Source organism: Peromyscus maniculatus, chromosome 3, assembly GCF_049852395.1.
Source record: "Peromyscus maniculatus bairdii isolate BWxNUB_F1_BW_parent chromosome 3, HU_Pman_BW_mat_3.1, whole genome shotgun sequence".
NCBI lineage: Eukaryota > Metazoa > Chordata > Mammalia > Rodentia > Cricetidae > Peromyscus > Peromyscus maniculatus.
In genome coordinates this window covers 28,452,510-28,468,828 of record NC_134854.1, presented here as the reverse complement: position 1 = coordinate 28,468,828, position 16,319 = coordinate 28,452,510, and the positions used below count along the sequence as shown (strand labels likewise).

Below are 16,319 nucleotides of genomic sequence, written 5' to 3'. Positions count from 1 at the left end.
TGATGGAGTATATTTTACTCAGTTACGTTTGCAGTGAAGACTGGCTTTCATTTATTATTTTTTTATTCTATCATCTATGTATCAATAATGCTTCATATTTTTTTCCCCAACCTAGACCTTCATTGTCTTTTGGAAGAACAAGGTTTTGGGGCTTGGGATAAGCCATGGGAATATTTCTAGATTAAATTTAACTAATATGAAAACAAGTGTGTCTACTTGCTCCTTACCCTAATAGTGCTGCTGGGACCCTCTTTAGGTGACATGGACCCATGTGACTCCATTCCTTTAGATCTATACTGAGGTCATTGATAATTAGTAAAGTGTCACATTCAATTCTGGTTTATCTGGTTGGTCAAAAAAAATCAAACATAGAAAATAGATATTTTTAAAATGAGAGTAGGCAAGAGAGGAAAAGATAAAACTTACAAAAGTTACTGCATCTAAGAAGTGCTGGGGCTCATTTCAAACCCTTCTGTCTTGGCTGGAGGACAGACATTGCTTGGTGATACCATAGTCCCACTTTATTTAGGTGCAGAGTTTCCCGTACTTCCCTATTGTTTTAACAGTCAAACATCATACATGTACTTTCTGAGATTTAAACGAGTGCTTAAGAAATTTTACAAAAATTTCACAACTCCCTTTGTGGTATTTAGGGTCACCTAGATGTCTAAATCAATAAATAAACAGATGACGTAGATTAAAATCAGTTTCTAATACCTTTCACCCAGTTAGATAAATACAATGTATTTTTAAAACAACAACAAAAACAAAAACAAAAAAAAGGTAGAGAAACAATTACCTGGCAAGGAGAAGTTCCCAGCATTATTTACAAACTTATCTGTCATTTCTCCAAAGACTATCATCATGAGGGGAAGACCTGATCCATGAGCTATGGCCATGATGGTGCCCAGGAGCATAAACAATTTATCCTGCCAGTCAGAGTAGCGGAACTGAAAAAAGGAAATAAGATTCCATTTAATAATCTATGCTTTGGGGACTTTTTTATTTCAAATTCATTCTATTATCGAAGCTGCAAATGTGCTTATTGAAATCCAGATATTTATCAGATTAATTTCATGATTTATGTACAACTGAAGAAATCAATTTATTTCTACTTAATTAATGTTTAACTTGGGTGAATTACTACAATATAATCAAGGGAATAAAGATTTGGATTCATTGGTAAATACTGTTTAATCTCTCAGAGGTTGTGTGTAGTGATTTAAGGTGAGCTGGGGATAGACATTAAGTTCACACACATAAACAGTGTATGCCCAGAATACTATTTCAGTAGAATTGAAAATAGGAACAAATGGACATTCTCAATTTGAGGCCAGATCCCTTTGAAAGGGTAAAATTAGCCTGTAAAGGCAGTTCAGGAATAAAGAGCTCATAAAAAACTAAGAAGTATCTGTCTGTGGGCTTTAAGGAAGTCTTGTTCATAAAGAATCTTGAAAGATGAGAGAGAATCAACTGGAAAAGATTAGGGAACGTGGAGCAAGTCGGGATTTTAGGTTTGCAGAGAAAGGTGGCCTAGAAATACACAGAGCACAGCGGAATTCCTAAAGGTCACATTACAGGTGAGGAGAGACCATCAGAATTTTTGGATTTGGTGCTACCTACAGGCAGCAGAGTGGGTACCAATTATCACAGTGAAGTATGCAATTGCTAATTACTAATTAAATACCACTTCAGAAGACAGTGACCTGCTGTCTTTTTAATCTTCTCCAATTTACACCTTTTGCTCATGATTTTTGATTGACTCTTCTATGAATTTCTCTTTGTTCTTTCTCCTCTGTCTTCTAGACTACAGCTTTGTTGGTACATTTACATTTTTAGCTTCCTCTCCATCTCTCACATTTCTCCTCCCTTTTTAACCTTTATACTGTGTTCATTCTCCACCAAACCTCCCTTCTGGAGACAAGAAACCGTTATCGTAAAAGTACACAGTGACTCAGGGTGGTAGAGTGGCATCTTTGAGGGTTGGGGCTGAGTCACAGTGGTCAATACCCAATGATGCTGAGGTTGGGAGCACACAGCGGGGACCGGGTATGTGTGCAAACTGTTCTCTAAGAGTTTCAGAGTTCATCTGGGGCCAAGGGCAGCAGGGGCAGATTCCACCATCAAACACACAAGGCGAGCAAGAGAACTAAAGGGAAGAAAGGTTCAGAACCAGGAAGAGTTAGACTAAAACAAAGACCATGGCAAACATCTGGAGCAAGTGTGAACGGATCCTAGTTACTACAAAAGCCCTGCATCCCCAAGGCCCACTGTCAGTGGTTTCTAAGTGAAGGAAGTCAGAGCGTCCGCATCCTTCAACTGCCTTTCAGGTCTTGGTCAGATTGTCCTGTGGTGTTGTTTCTTAGTGCACCTTATATGACACTGAAGAAGGTTTTAATGCTTTTCATGTTAGTTGAATTGAATTTAAACTTCTAAGGTCAAATTTAAAGTTAGGCGACTTTCCTAAGTAAGCTTAGTAAGCTTTTTCAACAAAACAAGACATTTCTAATCCGATTACACCAGTTTTCTCCTGAAGTCTTTCCACACAAATACATCTACTCAGATGCAAGATAGTGATTAATTAAACTTAAACTCAGTTTAAACTATAATTATTCTACTTTGCAATATATATTTTTCTATTTTATGTAGGAAACAGATTCTAAACTGAAATTAAAATACATGTTGTTTCACAATGTCTTCTCTGTAGCACCAAATAAATTATTTTTTCTAGGCTGATGAGATGGTCAGTGGATAAAAGTACTTCTTTGTCAAGACTGACAACCTGAGTTTGATCCCTGAAACCAACAAGTCTGGAAGAAGAGAACGGATTCCCAAAAACTATCCCTTGACTTCCACACATGTGCTATGGCACGTCCACCTGCACCGGACGCATCAGATGCACACCACGGTGGGAGCTTGGGCCACTGTCCATAACAAGTCAATACAGCATAAGCACACACACACACACACACACACACACACACACACACACACGATAAAAACTAAGTCAGAATTTACTCTCACGGAAACTTTTAAACAAAAACAAAGGGCCCGTGTGGGGGGGGGGGTGAGCAGGAGAGATCTGAGGGTGTTTAAATGCCTTTGCATCCGTTCGCTTTCTAACTTGATGGTTTCTACTGGCATGCACTTAATTCTCTCCTTCCTTCCTTCCTTCCTTCCTTCCTTCCTTCCTTCCTTCCTTCCTTCCTTCCTTCCTTCCTTCCTTGGAACACATCACATTTACCCAGAGCAGGCAAACACTTTTCTGGCCTGCCTCTCTGAGATGCATTACAAATGAAAACAGATTCGATTTCTTCCAAACACATGTTGCCTTGCCTTGTACCCTCAGAAAACACTGGAAATGGCCTGAAACAGAATCAGAATCCATAATCATTATGCCAAGTTTAACTAATTTCCTTGTAAGCCAATTGTGCTTATAGGCTTCTTGTTTTAAATGTTGTTTTCAACTACTTTTTTGCTGGGGGGTATAGACAGGGTTTTATGAAACAAGACGTTTCCTGAAGTCAGTGAATTTCCGTGGTATTTCTAAAATGCTTCATTTTGCTTTGTCTCCCTATGTAGTAGTGAGCTCACAGCCTGCTTGCCCGGCCTCTGTCTTCATCTGTCTTGTGATTTGAGGCCACTGTTTACAACCAACCCATGCAGCACAGGTGCAGCAGGAACAATCCAGTGCAGCCTAAGACAGACGGACTTAAAGTACTTGCTTGTTGGCTATTGACTCAAGCTCCCAAATTTGAATGAAAGGCAGGATTATTCCCATTTAGTATTTCACAGCTTACCAGTGTCAATGGTCCAATTAAATTCACTTTCTTCTTTTTATCCCTGCCTTGGTTGCTGTAAAAATATAATTGTTCAAATTTAAAACTGTTATGAACAATCAATTGAACATAAATCTTAGTAGTTATGTTTTTGAATAAGAACATTTTTAAATACAAGAAGACTACCATTGACAAAATTATACAGCTTCCCAGATACTGCAAGGCCACCATCAAGTAACTGTCCAAGGTACCACAAGGATACGGAAAATGAGAAAGTGTCACCAGCCTTACATAGCTAATGAATAGAGAGAAGATGAACCTCGTAATAATGTTTACCACATCATTTAAATCATTCTTTTCCTAAGAAAAGTACCAATCTGTCTATAGGGAGGGAGCTCTTCTGAGTGAGGGGAGTTGTTTTAGGAAGCACTGTCTTTCTGCACTCAAGATACATCTCAGATCCAAACATGTCTCTCCCATTAGAATAGCATCCATGAACCTTCCCACTTCATTTCCATTTATTTTTGCTTCAGTGTGTTGGCAACTGGTAGACAACACAATCATTTAAAAACTCAAGCTGCTTCTCTACTCAGGCAAGAACAATGGCCGCACTTTTTCTGAGAGTGAAATCCAAACCTTTGTATTGGCTGCGGAGCCCACAGGCTCTGTGAGTCCACAGGCTGTGACTCCGCATCTCCCACTCCTAGCCTTACTCAGTCTGCTCAAAGAGGCAGACCTGGCTTCTCTGCTGTTTTGTGGATACAGGAAATACAGTCCAAGCTCAGGGTCTTTTTGCTGTAAACCATTGCTGTCAGGAAGATGCTCCTAAATACACACGGCTCTCTCTGTTTCTTTCCTTCCATTCTTTTCTCAATAATGGACTTCAAAATAAGATCTACTGTAACCACCCTACCTAAAATTGACAAATACTTCTGCTGTGTTCTCCTGATTTTCTCAATCTTTATTCATTTTTCCTCATACTTGGTACCCTTCAAGAGATGGACATTTGCCACTAAATATGTACAAAAGAACATTCCACAGACTATGTGGCATGTTTGAAGAAGCATATTAGCCCCTCTCAATTTGATCTACATAACAGAAGGTGGGCTTAGCTTTCCTTGAATGTATAACCCTTGGTAGAACTACATAAGAATTAGTCTCATATTTCATCTTATAATCTTATAATATCAAGTTATTTCTAACTTCTGTATTTCGGTTTTGAAATGTTTCCTTCTTTTCAATCATCGGCTGTTTGCTCTTCCTGAGAACTTCCCTGGTCGTCCTGAGTGTTACTATACCCTTTGTGGGGACTGCAAAGTCAGTACACTCAGTGAGTGTAATACATAAATAGCCTTGTTCATGAAAATGCCAGCTATTAATAGATTCACAGTCATCCCCAGCCTAAATTGCCAGACGACAAAACTGTATTTTTCTATTGAAAGTAACACCATCCATAAGTTTTTCTAAGTCTATCTAACTTTTCTGTGAATAAATGCCATGATTCTTAGAATGAACAGGTCGATGTCACTGTCCAAACAAGCTAACTGACAGAAGCAGTGCTTCAGTTTAAGCAGCAGATAGGCATATTTTCGGTTGGCTAATCAGACCCCTTGCAGCTTGAAGACCAACTACAGAACCTGATAAATTTGTCCCTCTAGGTGACACGTCCATGACGCATGTCAGTTAGTTCCGGGTGGCCTAGCCTGAACTCAGAGACTGTAATAGCCTCCTCATAAACTATTTGAAGCTAAAGACGAAAATGATTCACGATTCCCACAATGAAAGAGGAAACACACACGCACTTGACTGGGCCCTTCTGCCCGACAAAAGCCTGTATGTGTGCTTCGCTGGGCACTGGAAGAGGACCAAACCCGAGAAGGGGAAGAAAGGCCCACTGGCAGAGGAAGCCTCACGGTTTCCCCTCTAGCACTTGGACAAAAACTGACTTGGAAGCAGAAGTTAGGGAAGAATGAGGTCGCTCTCCGTGTCACACACACACATGCACATATACACCCTGCCCCAGAGAGGAGAAATGGGGAAAACAGTCTATGCATGGGGGAGGGGGAAGGACTGGGACAAAGAGGAAGAGAAATAAGGGGAGGAGGGGGTCTTGCTTCACTACCCTAGTTCAAAAGCGCAGCCATCAACAGCAGGTGTCTGAAGCTCGACCAGCTGCAGCCAGATGATGGCTAAAGAGAGTTCTCTCCAAATGTTTGCTTTATAAAAATACGACCAAAGTTATACAACACCAATATTCATCGAATCACCCGTGACCCCAAGGAGGGGAGCACTTCTGAAGACAGCCTCTTCTCTCTGAACCGGTTTCAATCGGAGCCCTGGAGACATTCCTCGAGACCACTTAGAACTTCTTCCCAAAGGCCTGAGGCATCAACCGATTTTCTCAACTTCTTTCCAGGACTCAGGTATAAAGGAAAAGCTAGTGGCTTCGTGGCCCTGTGTACCTGATGCTGCCTAGTTCAAAGTCACCCTCCACTGTCCCGGGGCGCCGCGCTGTTCCGTTCCTTGCTGCCTCAAGATCCATCTCAGCCTAGGGAAAAACCACAGCCTCAGGTCCAAGTGCACCCAGCCCAGCTCCCGGGAGAGGGGGGCCTCCAGCCTCCGGGATGCTCCAGCCGAGGGCGCAGAGCCGGGCGCAGGGGTGGGAGCCGGTGCCCGGCCGGTCCCGCTGCAGCCGCCCTCCCGCCGCCCCGGGTCTCCCGCCGCGGCCTCGCTCACCTGGACTTCGCGCGCGTGTCTGCCGCAGCGGGTGGCGTGCAGACCTGGACTTTGCTCGCCGAGGCTCGTCCCCGCCTCCCACACGCGTCCGGCGCCAGCGACGCCTCCCGCTGCGGCGGGGGCGAGGGCCCGGGCCCGCAGGAGAGCTCCCGCAAGCCCGCTGGCTCTGCAGGCCCCGGCGCCACCAACGCGTCGCCCTCGCCGCCAGGGGCGCGCGCGTCTCCGCTGCCGCCCACCCGGGCGAGCTGCCAGGCGCCCGCAGCGCAGCCCCGGCTGCAGCCGATAAGCCGCCCGATGCCTCGCCTGGAAGGCCACCGGCCCGGAAAAGAGACTGTCACACTTTGCCCACGCTGACTTCTCCTTTAAAACACTTCAGGGAGGCAGTTTTCACGGGTTCAACAACCAGGCGCTCTGAGAACACAGTCAGAGCAGCAAGGCCGTCACTCGTGCATCCTCCGCTTTAGTCCTTGGCTCCAAATCCGACTAACATCCCGGATGCTGAAGATTACGCAGGTCCAGTCCGGAATCATCACCATAAGCTCCTCCAAGAAGAGGAACACGGCTGGTGTCCCTCACGGGGGAGGGGCAACTTAGAGACACAGAACTTGAGGGATGAAAAGGATTTTAAATGGTTCCAGGATTAAAAGCACATGTTTTTAGTTTTTGTTTTCACACATGAAAAACACCGATGCCCCCCCCCCCCCGCACACACACACAAACCCCCAGTGCTGCATCTTTAGGCACCCAGGCAAGGCTTATTGTCTGCTGCTGCCCTGCCTCTCTGCTCTTATCTCAGACTTCTATGCTAAATTGTCTCTATTCCTAGCACCTATGGGAATGTGGCTTCCTTGTCAGTTCTCATTAATTCCTCTCTGTACCCAAAATGAAGACCCTAAAACAGATAATAAAGCATTGCCGCCTTCCACACGTCCAGCAAGTGAGTTTCACATTCAAGAGCTTCGCAGCTTAGTGTGTGGCTTGTGGACACTGCTTATTTCTCTAGGCTTCAGTTTCTTAAGAGTCTGTCTCCCTTACTAGATTGTTGTGAAAGGACCTAGTGTTGTTTCTAAAACGTAGCACCTGTTGGATAAGGGGCTTGCTTTTCTCTTAGCTGGCTTCTCCGCTGAGCCTTGTTCTTCCTGCGTGTATTAGCACAACAGCTGTCTCACGGCTTTCCCAGACCTCCAGACAACTTTAAAGAAGTCAAGGATTTAGGAGGGATTGCCACACAGACCCTGTAGGAATCTCTACTCGGCCATTTGCTGCCTGTTTGGCCTTGGGTGGGCTATTTAATTCTCAATTCAGTCTCAAAATCCATTTAATAGGGGTGTTAATAAGATTGGAGAAGATGTGTAAAATGCCTCCCACATAGAGGCACGTAATAAATGGCGACTGCTGCTCTGGCTAAAAGTGTAGAAGAGACAGACAAAGGCAGAGCAGAGGAAGAGGCAGCCAGATGCTCACACTCAGTGGGCTGCATACCTCCGTCTGGCTCCTCACCTGGAAAATGGCTCAAGAGGCTTGTGTGTATGTGTGTGTGTGGGGGGTGGTTTGACTGTAGCTATGATGGACATGAATGTAGTTACATGTTTGGGCTCAATTCCCAGCCTACCCCAACCACAAGAGGGTCTCCTTGATGGGGTAGAAGGCCTTGCCCTTCACAAGCCTAGCAGGTGTTCAAATTATCATTCTAAGATATTCTGAGGCCAAAGCAATTAGAATTGTTAAGTTTGGGCAGGATGGGGCTTTGGGTAGCTGGTAGACATTACAAAATCCAGTACTGTCTAAGGGGTGATATATGCTTGTCAATCTCCACAGTAAGAAAGTCAGAGGGAGTAAAACAAAATGCTGGAAGTAATAAGAGGAGTCTGAATAAAAACATAAGTGAACAAAAGCTGGACGTGAGGAATGAGGTGCATCGCCTTGTCTGTTTGAGTCAGCCCACAGGTTTTCCTTACAAGAGTTATTCTGTTCTCTGCATGGAGACAGATATTACCAGGTAGGTCAACAGAGTGTCTATAGGGAAAGAGAAGCCGCACCTCCATGACTATGCTTACATATTTTCCAAAAATGAAAATCTGTACCATCTAAAATCCCAGTAGCTCAATTATAGAAAAAATTAAAAGGGGATTTGTTTGAGAAACATCTAAAACACTACAGATTCATAGGGCACTTTGCATATGGCAAATAATAATAATAATCTAGGCAAAGATCACATTTCTGCATGCTTATATATACTAATGTAACAATTGCATGGGTGTAACAGTTATGAGAAGATAACCATCATAAAAAAAATAGGTCAACACGGCCGGGCGTGGTGGCGCACGCCTTTAATCCCAGCACTCGGGAGGCAGAGGCAGGAGGATCTCTGTGAGTTCGAGGCCAGCCTGGGCTACCAAGTGAGTTCCAGGAAAGGCGCAAAGCTACACAGAGAAACCCTGTCTCGAAAAACCAAAAAAAAAAAAAAAATAGGTCAACACACTGCTGGTGAGAATGTAGACTAGTGCGGCCATTTGGGAAATCAGTCTAGAGATTTCTTCGACGACTAGAAAGAGAACTTCCATGTGAGCCAGTCACACCACTTTGGGGTGTGTACTCAGCAGACGTGACATCCTAGTACAGAGATGCGTGCACAGCCACACTCAGTGCGGCTTTATTTATTATAATAGTTGGGAAATGGAATCAATCGTGATGTCTGTTTTAGTCAGGTTTCTATTGCTGTGATAGAACATCATGATCAAAGGCAACCTGGGGAATAAAAAAGGTTCTATTTTATCATATAGCTTGTAGATCCAAGGAGCAAGTTGAGGCAGGAACTGAAGCAGAGGCCATGGAGAAGCGCTGCTTACTGGCTTCCTTCTCATGGCCAGTTCAGTCTAACACCTTATACACCGGCAGGACCAGCTGCGCAGGGGCGGCACCACACACCATGGATTGGGCCCTCCCCCATCAATCCGTAATCAAGAAAATGCACTACAGATTTGTCCACAGACGATCTTAGGTAGGTATTTTCTCAATGGAGAGTCCTTCTTCCCAAATGATTCCCAAATGTGTCAAGTTGACAAAAAACAAGCTGGGATAATGTTCATCAACAGATAAACAGATAAGAAAAATATGGCACATATACACAATGGAATATTACTCAGCTCTAAAGAAAAATGGAATTTGTAGGTAAACAGACAGAACTAGAAAAAAAATTATATGAAGGTGACTAAAACTCAGACAAATATGGCACATTCTCTCTCACACATAGATCATAGCTTCAGATGGTTGGTTTTGTGTTTTTAACCACGAGCATAAGTGTAAGCGTATAAAGGGAACTTTGGGGTCATACTAAGGGAAGTGGAATCCTGGGAGCCAAAAGACATAAGCAGGGACAGTCACGGGTGCTTGGGGGAAGTCAGGGAGTGAAGGGGGGGGGGCACCTCAAAGGGAGGGAACATGAGAAGCCTCACAGAAGCCATATAGTGCACGGTTAACCAAAACCAAGGGTCTATGAAAAAGTCTTATAGAAACCCATTAGTTAGTAGTTTCAAAACACAGGTTTTAAAAATAGGTCAAGCAGTACCACCCTGCATGGGTTGACAATGTCACTCCCAGAAAATGGGTTATTAGATGAAAATCACAGAATAAGGCAAGGGATACCTCCCTGTGAATTACTGGTCAGGGAGATTACCAAAGACTATTAGGGTCCATCCTTTAATAGTCTTTTCCCAGGGTTTCCAGAAGAGATGCCACCAACAGCAAGAAATAATCTGAGGGAATGAATCTAAGTACACCAAGCTCTTCAGTCCATTCACTTTATTCTTCTCATGCAAAATTCTATCTATATAGCTCAGTTCTGTTCTCATACTTAGCTCTTCTCTGTCCCTTCTCCTCCTGTCCTCATAGTTTATCTAAGTTCTTTCCATCTCATTCTCATCTTCATCTTTGTTCCTCTCTCCATCCTTGTTCGTTCCTCTCCTCTTTCCGTGACTTGTGTCCGTACACCTCCAATCAGCAATACTCTGGCCCTGCTGCCTTCTGGTCAGGCAGCATAAGTCTGCTCTGAGCTAGGAAACCTGCCTCAGAGCTTGAATGCACCTGGTATGAAAAAGCCACTTTGTTCTGAGTTAATAGATGGAGGGGAAACCTGGGGGTGCCACTGAGGCTGTGTAAGAAAGGAGGGTCTGAGCTTAATTTGCACAAGAAACAAGGCCGTGTACCTTACCTCTGCCTGGCCTAGGCAGTGTCTCAATATGGATATTTACCTTAATTCAGGAGACCAGCAGGCGGTGGTCTGGAGTGCTTATTCTGTCTGTTGTTTGTCCTTGGATGTAGCTAAAGGAGATATCTGATTCTAATGCTAAAAAAGGGAGAAACAAAAGGCTTGGAATCAGTAAGCCTTGCCTGTGTGCCTGTTATCCAAATACCTTAATTGTATGTGCCCAAAGAATGATCAATCCACACTGTTTAGAAGTTCTTAGGAGAAGAATCAATTGGGAAAGCTACCATAGCACACAAGAAAATCATTGCAGGAAGCGGCTAATGTATATTTAAAAGGCTAATATCACCAAGACTCCTTGAGGCTTGGCTTTTTCCTCTGGAAGAGCCCTGCTTCTTCCAGGTATAGTCAGCTAAATTCCTGCTTCATGTTTCTGTGTCCCACAGCTGGAGATCACAGAGGTCTCTAAAACAATATAAGTTATCATGTTTGACTGCCTTTGGCAATCCACCAAAACTATATTGTAAGACCCTGTTACTGAAGACACCATACACTTTGGGTGCAGGAAATGGAGAAATCAATCTCAGATCAACCTGGAAACTCCCTCCCTGCTGGCTAGTTTTCAGTGTCAAAAAGCGCTATGCAGGGTGTTGGGAGAGAAAAGACTTACTTAGCACTGGACCCTGCATGCTACAAACTTGATGGGCAAGATGTGCAATAATGGCATGACAGTTTTAGGGAACTGCTTTCTGGTTGGGTTTGAGACCTGTCCCACAGGAGGGAATCTCATGACTGAGCCTATAATTCTGGTCAAAAGCCCATGGCTGGGAAGACCATAGATTCTTGGACAGAATCCAATATTACCTTTTCCCTAAATGTTCAAGGTGTCAAATTGCCTTTTGAGTATTCATGCTTATACCCATAGATCATGGATGCTCACTGCATTGGTCAGAGAAGCTTTTTTTTTTTTGGTTTTTTCGAGACAGGTTTCTTTGTGTAGCTTTGCGCCTTTCCTGGAACTCACTTGGTAGCCTAGGCTGGCCTCGAATTCACAGAGATCCGCCTGGCTCTGCCTCCTGAGTGCTGGGATTAAAGGCGTGTGCCACCACCGCCTGGCCAAGAGAAGCTTATTTTTGCAATGAACAGCTGTCAGTGGATTGATGCCTAATTGATCAAAGTGCTGAGAATAAAAAAAAACTGAATGTTCAGCCCTAAATAGGACATCTATATTAACACTGCACCCCACAAAGCTTGAGGCCATCACAGAGGAGGAGACAGAAAGAATGTTAGCGCCAAAAGATGGAGAGGAGAGCTGTGCTGTGTCATCTTCTGGACATGACATGGGTATTGCATTCATGATCTCACAGCAGCTGTGGTTACCTGCACGAGAACTATACAAACTCAGAATGCCAAAATTTCAGCTTAGATGGAGTAGATGACCTCCAGCCCCTACCCCTTGCTGAGGAGCTATTGGTAGTGTGTAGTTGCTGGTGTGGGTATGGCCATTTTTTGCGGATGTGGTCACTGGTAGGTTTCCCATGTCAGGGGATAGTCTCACATTCATGCACATATGGGCAACACTAACTGGACTTAATGGAATACTATACTAGACATGGAGTTGGGAGAATGCTTGGGGGACATGGAGGAAGTTGGTGGGGAAATGGAAGTGGATATGATCATATTTGACTGTGTACATGTATGGAATTATTAAAAATACGATAAAAAAGGAACCAGTCAAGAAATGAATTGTATAAACGTACACACTATGGTTGGTTGATGTGTGCACTCAGTTATATTGCTGTGGCCATCTGAAATACAGTGGCAAGGTCAAGGGACTGGAGAGATGTCTCAGCAATTCAAAGTGCATATTGTTCTTACAGAAGACCTGAGTTTGGTTCCCAGAACCTATACCAGGTGGCACACAACAGCCTGTAACTCCAGCTCCAGATTGATCCAACACCTCTGTACTCCACGGGCACCTGCATTTACATGCACCTCTTTACATACGGGCACACACACATATACACAACTTTAAAATAATTTAGAAAATAAATCTTTGAAATACAGTGACAGACAGCATAAGTCTTCTGGTATGATTAATCACAAATCTTACTGGATCACCCCTGCACATGCAAATCACCCAAGGAGTCAAGGTCCTGAGAAATTTTATCTTTTACAAAGGCAGATATTCAAAGAGGAGAATGCCATTTTGGAAGAAGCTGAGTGTTTTTTATACACACAGGGCACTTCCATATGAGGTATGTGGTGTGACAACGCTCTTTAAATTTGCAAAAGATGCCTAAAACAAATTAGGGGATCTAAACATCTGTGTATAATTTCTATTTCAATGTCGAGACTGACTGACTAAAAGAAATATGTACCAGTGGGTAATAAAGAATAAGAATTAACAAAAATTTTGAAAAATAAAAATACTCCTCAAGAAACCAAAACACAAGAATAATGCTGAAATTTAAATAATAACAATAAATAAGGTGGCAAAAGTTAAAAACAGAAAAGAACATTTGACTTTCAGGATTTTAACATTTGGGTTTTAATCTCTCAGGATCCTGATTTTGGGTGTTTAAGATCATGGTGTTGGGGAAGGTGTCTTTTAGGATTATGGTCAGCACCAGTTTATCTGTATCACAACTAAGTCAGGATGCCTTCTGCATTTGTTTGATAACAAGGAACAAGTCTATCTTGTAATTCCCTCCAGTTACTCAGGCATCAATTAGCTTAAACCATGATGACAAACTGTATTTCTTCTTTGTACTACACTATTAAAAGAACTCCCCAGAGAGAGAGAGAGAGAGAGAGAGAGAGTGTGTGTGTGTGTGTGTACATGTGTACATGTGTACATGTGTGCAGACATGCTGGGTGTATGTAAGCATGTGAGTGTGCCAGTGAATGCAGACATGTGCATTTGGAGCCCCAGAAGCTGATCCTCAGGAGCCATCCACCTCGTTTTTGAGACGGCCTTTCACTGGGACCTGAGACTCACCTATGAGCCTTGACCGACTGGCCAGCAAGTCCCAGCCGTCTGCCTTTCTCCATCTCCCAAGCACAGGGGTTGTGAACGTGCTACACAGGTGCTGCTGACTGAGCTGACGCTCCAGAGCTTACACAGAAGGTCTGCACTGTCTGAGCTCTCTCCTGCCCTCTGACTTTCTCTTCATGGCAGAATGTTTAGACACCTGTACACCGATGATGGAGGCTGGTCTTTGTGTCTTTCTCGTAATCTGTTGTCTTATGGTTTCCATTTGTCCTGTGGGAATTTTCCTTTCCTATCTGGATTTTTTTATCTTCTTTTATCTTCTTCAGATGAATGTTTTTTTAAATTATTTATTTCATTTATCCTCTTTTATTTAGTAGTTTCTGCCTTCGTCAGGATTATAACAGGCACCCTTGACTTATCATTGTGCTTTTTACTTCCAGGATAATGCCTGGATTCCAGAACTCTCAGGCTCACTTGCTCCACCCCCAACCTTGACACTAAGTTACGCCACGTGCTTTATTTTTATCTGTGTATGTGTGGCTCTTGGAATGTCATCGCACCATGAGTTGATACTTTTGCTTTTGTATGTGTATTTATCATCTTCTTTCTTTTGGTTTCTCCATGCCTCAGCACTCCTCTCTTGGATCATTTTTCCCAGTCTGATGCATTCACACCTGCTCTACTTCAGCTGTCTTGGATAATTTTCTTTCCAGCTAAAGACCAGTCTTTGACACTTTTTTTTTTAAGTTGATGAATTTTCTCAGCTTTTTCCCTCTGAAAATTCATTTCACTTTTAATTTGAGAAATTGTAGGTTATTTGGGAGCTTGGTTCACTGGATATGAAAATTCATCATGCAACTACAGTAATCAAGAGAATGTGTTCTGGAAAGAGACAAAACTAAGGGAAAACAGATCTTATACCTGATGAGACTTGTCTTTGATTCAAGATGCCTCCTGAGACAATTTTAACTACAACCTGGAGGCAAAGAAGACAGACAAATATGGAAGACAGCTAGCCACGCTCAGTCTTTATTTCAGCCTCCAGCCCACCGACCTTTGCACCTTCGCTGTTCCCCATGCCCCCTTTCCTTCATAATTGAAGCTGCAAGCAGCCGCAACTCCCTGGCTCTCTCTGCCCTCACAGCCCTGGAAAGTCCCAGTTTCCCACCACAACCCCAAACCATGCAGCATCCTATATCTGAAAGGCACAAACTGCTTGACTAGTCTTGCCAAGGATTCAATTCGTCCTATAACATATTCTTAACATGCTTACATTTTTCACTTACTGTCAACTTCGTGGCATGTAGACTCACAATGATAAAACTTGTTTTCTGTGTTGTTTATTGATACATCCCAACAACCACAAAGGTTTTTTTTAGTTCATTCATTCTATTGCTTTCCTGGGAAGTTATCTCCTCAGATCTCTGTCATTCCCTGCCTTTGCATTCTACTGAATCATGGCAAGTCTTATCGTACTGATTAATAAACAGAAGCGATCATAAGGACATTGGCCCTCTTGCCACATCTGTACTCACTCTGTGTCTTCCCAGAGAGGGTGTTCCTCTACGAGAGCTGATCGTGCCCCTGTGTGCGGCTGTCTTCCTTTGTGTTTCTATACCCTGGAGTCCATCCTTCTCACCAGCTTAAGGAGCTCCTATGCCAAAGTAGATGTCACAGCTCTTCGTCATTCCTGCCCCTGCATCCCATTCCTCCTAGCATACACGTGTGCCTCCTTCTTTCCTCACAAAACTCTGCTGACCCTCTTCCCTCGCAAGCTACCCTCCCACTTCTCTCCTCTTTGAAGGCAGACTTCTTGAAAGAGATGTGCTGTGACCTTTATTTCCTGTCCTCTTGTTCTTTCTTAGATCCAATCTAAACAGGAATTTGACCCTTTAACACTAACGAAACTGCTCATGTCAGAGTCACTGATAACCTTTAGATTGCTAAATAGCAAGGCCTTCGTCCTTTTTCACTTGAGAAATTCAAGGATTTGATAACTTGATCCCATTCTCTTCCTGGTTCATTTTCTGCATTTCAGGATGCTGACCGTTTCTCGTATTGTCCACTGCTTTCTCGTCATTCTTTCTCAGTCTGCTCTGGGAGCCTCCTCTTTTTACAATGTTATTTTGTTTTATTTTTGAGTTTACAATAATTATAAGATTTCTCCCTTCCCTTTCCTCCCTCCAAACCTACACCCCTCCCCTCTCTCCTTTAAAATCATGGCCTCCCTTTTCGCTAATTGCATGCATATATGTATTTGTGTAAACATATATTTCTAAACACAACTAGTTCAATCCATGTACTGATACCTGTATGTAAGTTTTCAGGGCTGACTATTTGGCACTGGAAATCCGATTGTTGTGCTCTTCCCTGGGAAGGCCACCTCTCCTGTTTCTAGCTTTCCTTGGTTGCCTGTAGTTCCTTGTGTGGTGTTGAGGTCTCGTGGGTTTTCCCCCATCCAGTTTGGCATGTCCACTGATGTCTCCTTGTTCAGCTCCCATTTGCACAGTCATGTTGGTGAGACTTTACAGGTATTTCTGATATTACAAGGAGACACGATTTCACAGCCAACTCCCAGATCCTACAATCTTTGTGCCTCCTTTTC

The 16,319-nt window shown here is 43.4% G+C and overlaps 1 protein-coding gene and 1 long non-coding RNA gene across 3 annotated transcripts in view; both read right to left on the bottom strand.

Annotated features, from left to right (window-relative positions):
- The window catches only part of LOC107402876 (phosphatidylcholine translocator ABCB4), a 53,769-nt gene extending 47,056 nt beyond the window's left edge, over window positions 1-6,713 (bottom strand). The window contains exons 1-4 of one of the 2 annotated variants that reach the window (XM_076566300.1): window positions 6,516-6,706; window positions 6,242-6,327; window positions 3,801-3,855; window positions 800-950 (exon numbers count right to left, since the gene is read on the bottom strand). In XM_076566300.1, coding sequence (XP_076422415.1) covers window positions 800-950; window positions 3,801-3,855; window positions 6,242-6,321 — 286 coding nt within the window. In that variant the 5' untranslated portion in view covers window positions 6,322-6,327; window positions 6,516-6,706. Of the gene's footprint in view, window positions 1-799; window positions 951-3,800; window positions 3,856-6,241; window positions 6,328-6,515 lie in introns of both variants that reach the window. The other variant, XM_076566299.1, reaches the window with a different exon arrangement.
- Window positions 6,714-10,729: 4,016 nt separating this feature from the next.
- LOC143272286 (uncharacterized) lies at window positions 10,730-15,374 on the bottom strand. Its single transcript, XR_013049718.1, has 3 exons — window positions 15,250-15,374; window positions 14,636-14,690; window positions 10,730-10,860 (listed from the first exon to the last, which is right to left on the bottom strand). It is a non-coding gene; the product is annotated as an uncharacterized LOC143272286 (long non-coding RNA).
- Between the last annotated feature and the right edge of the window lie 945 nt (window positions 15,375-16,319).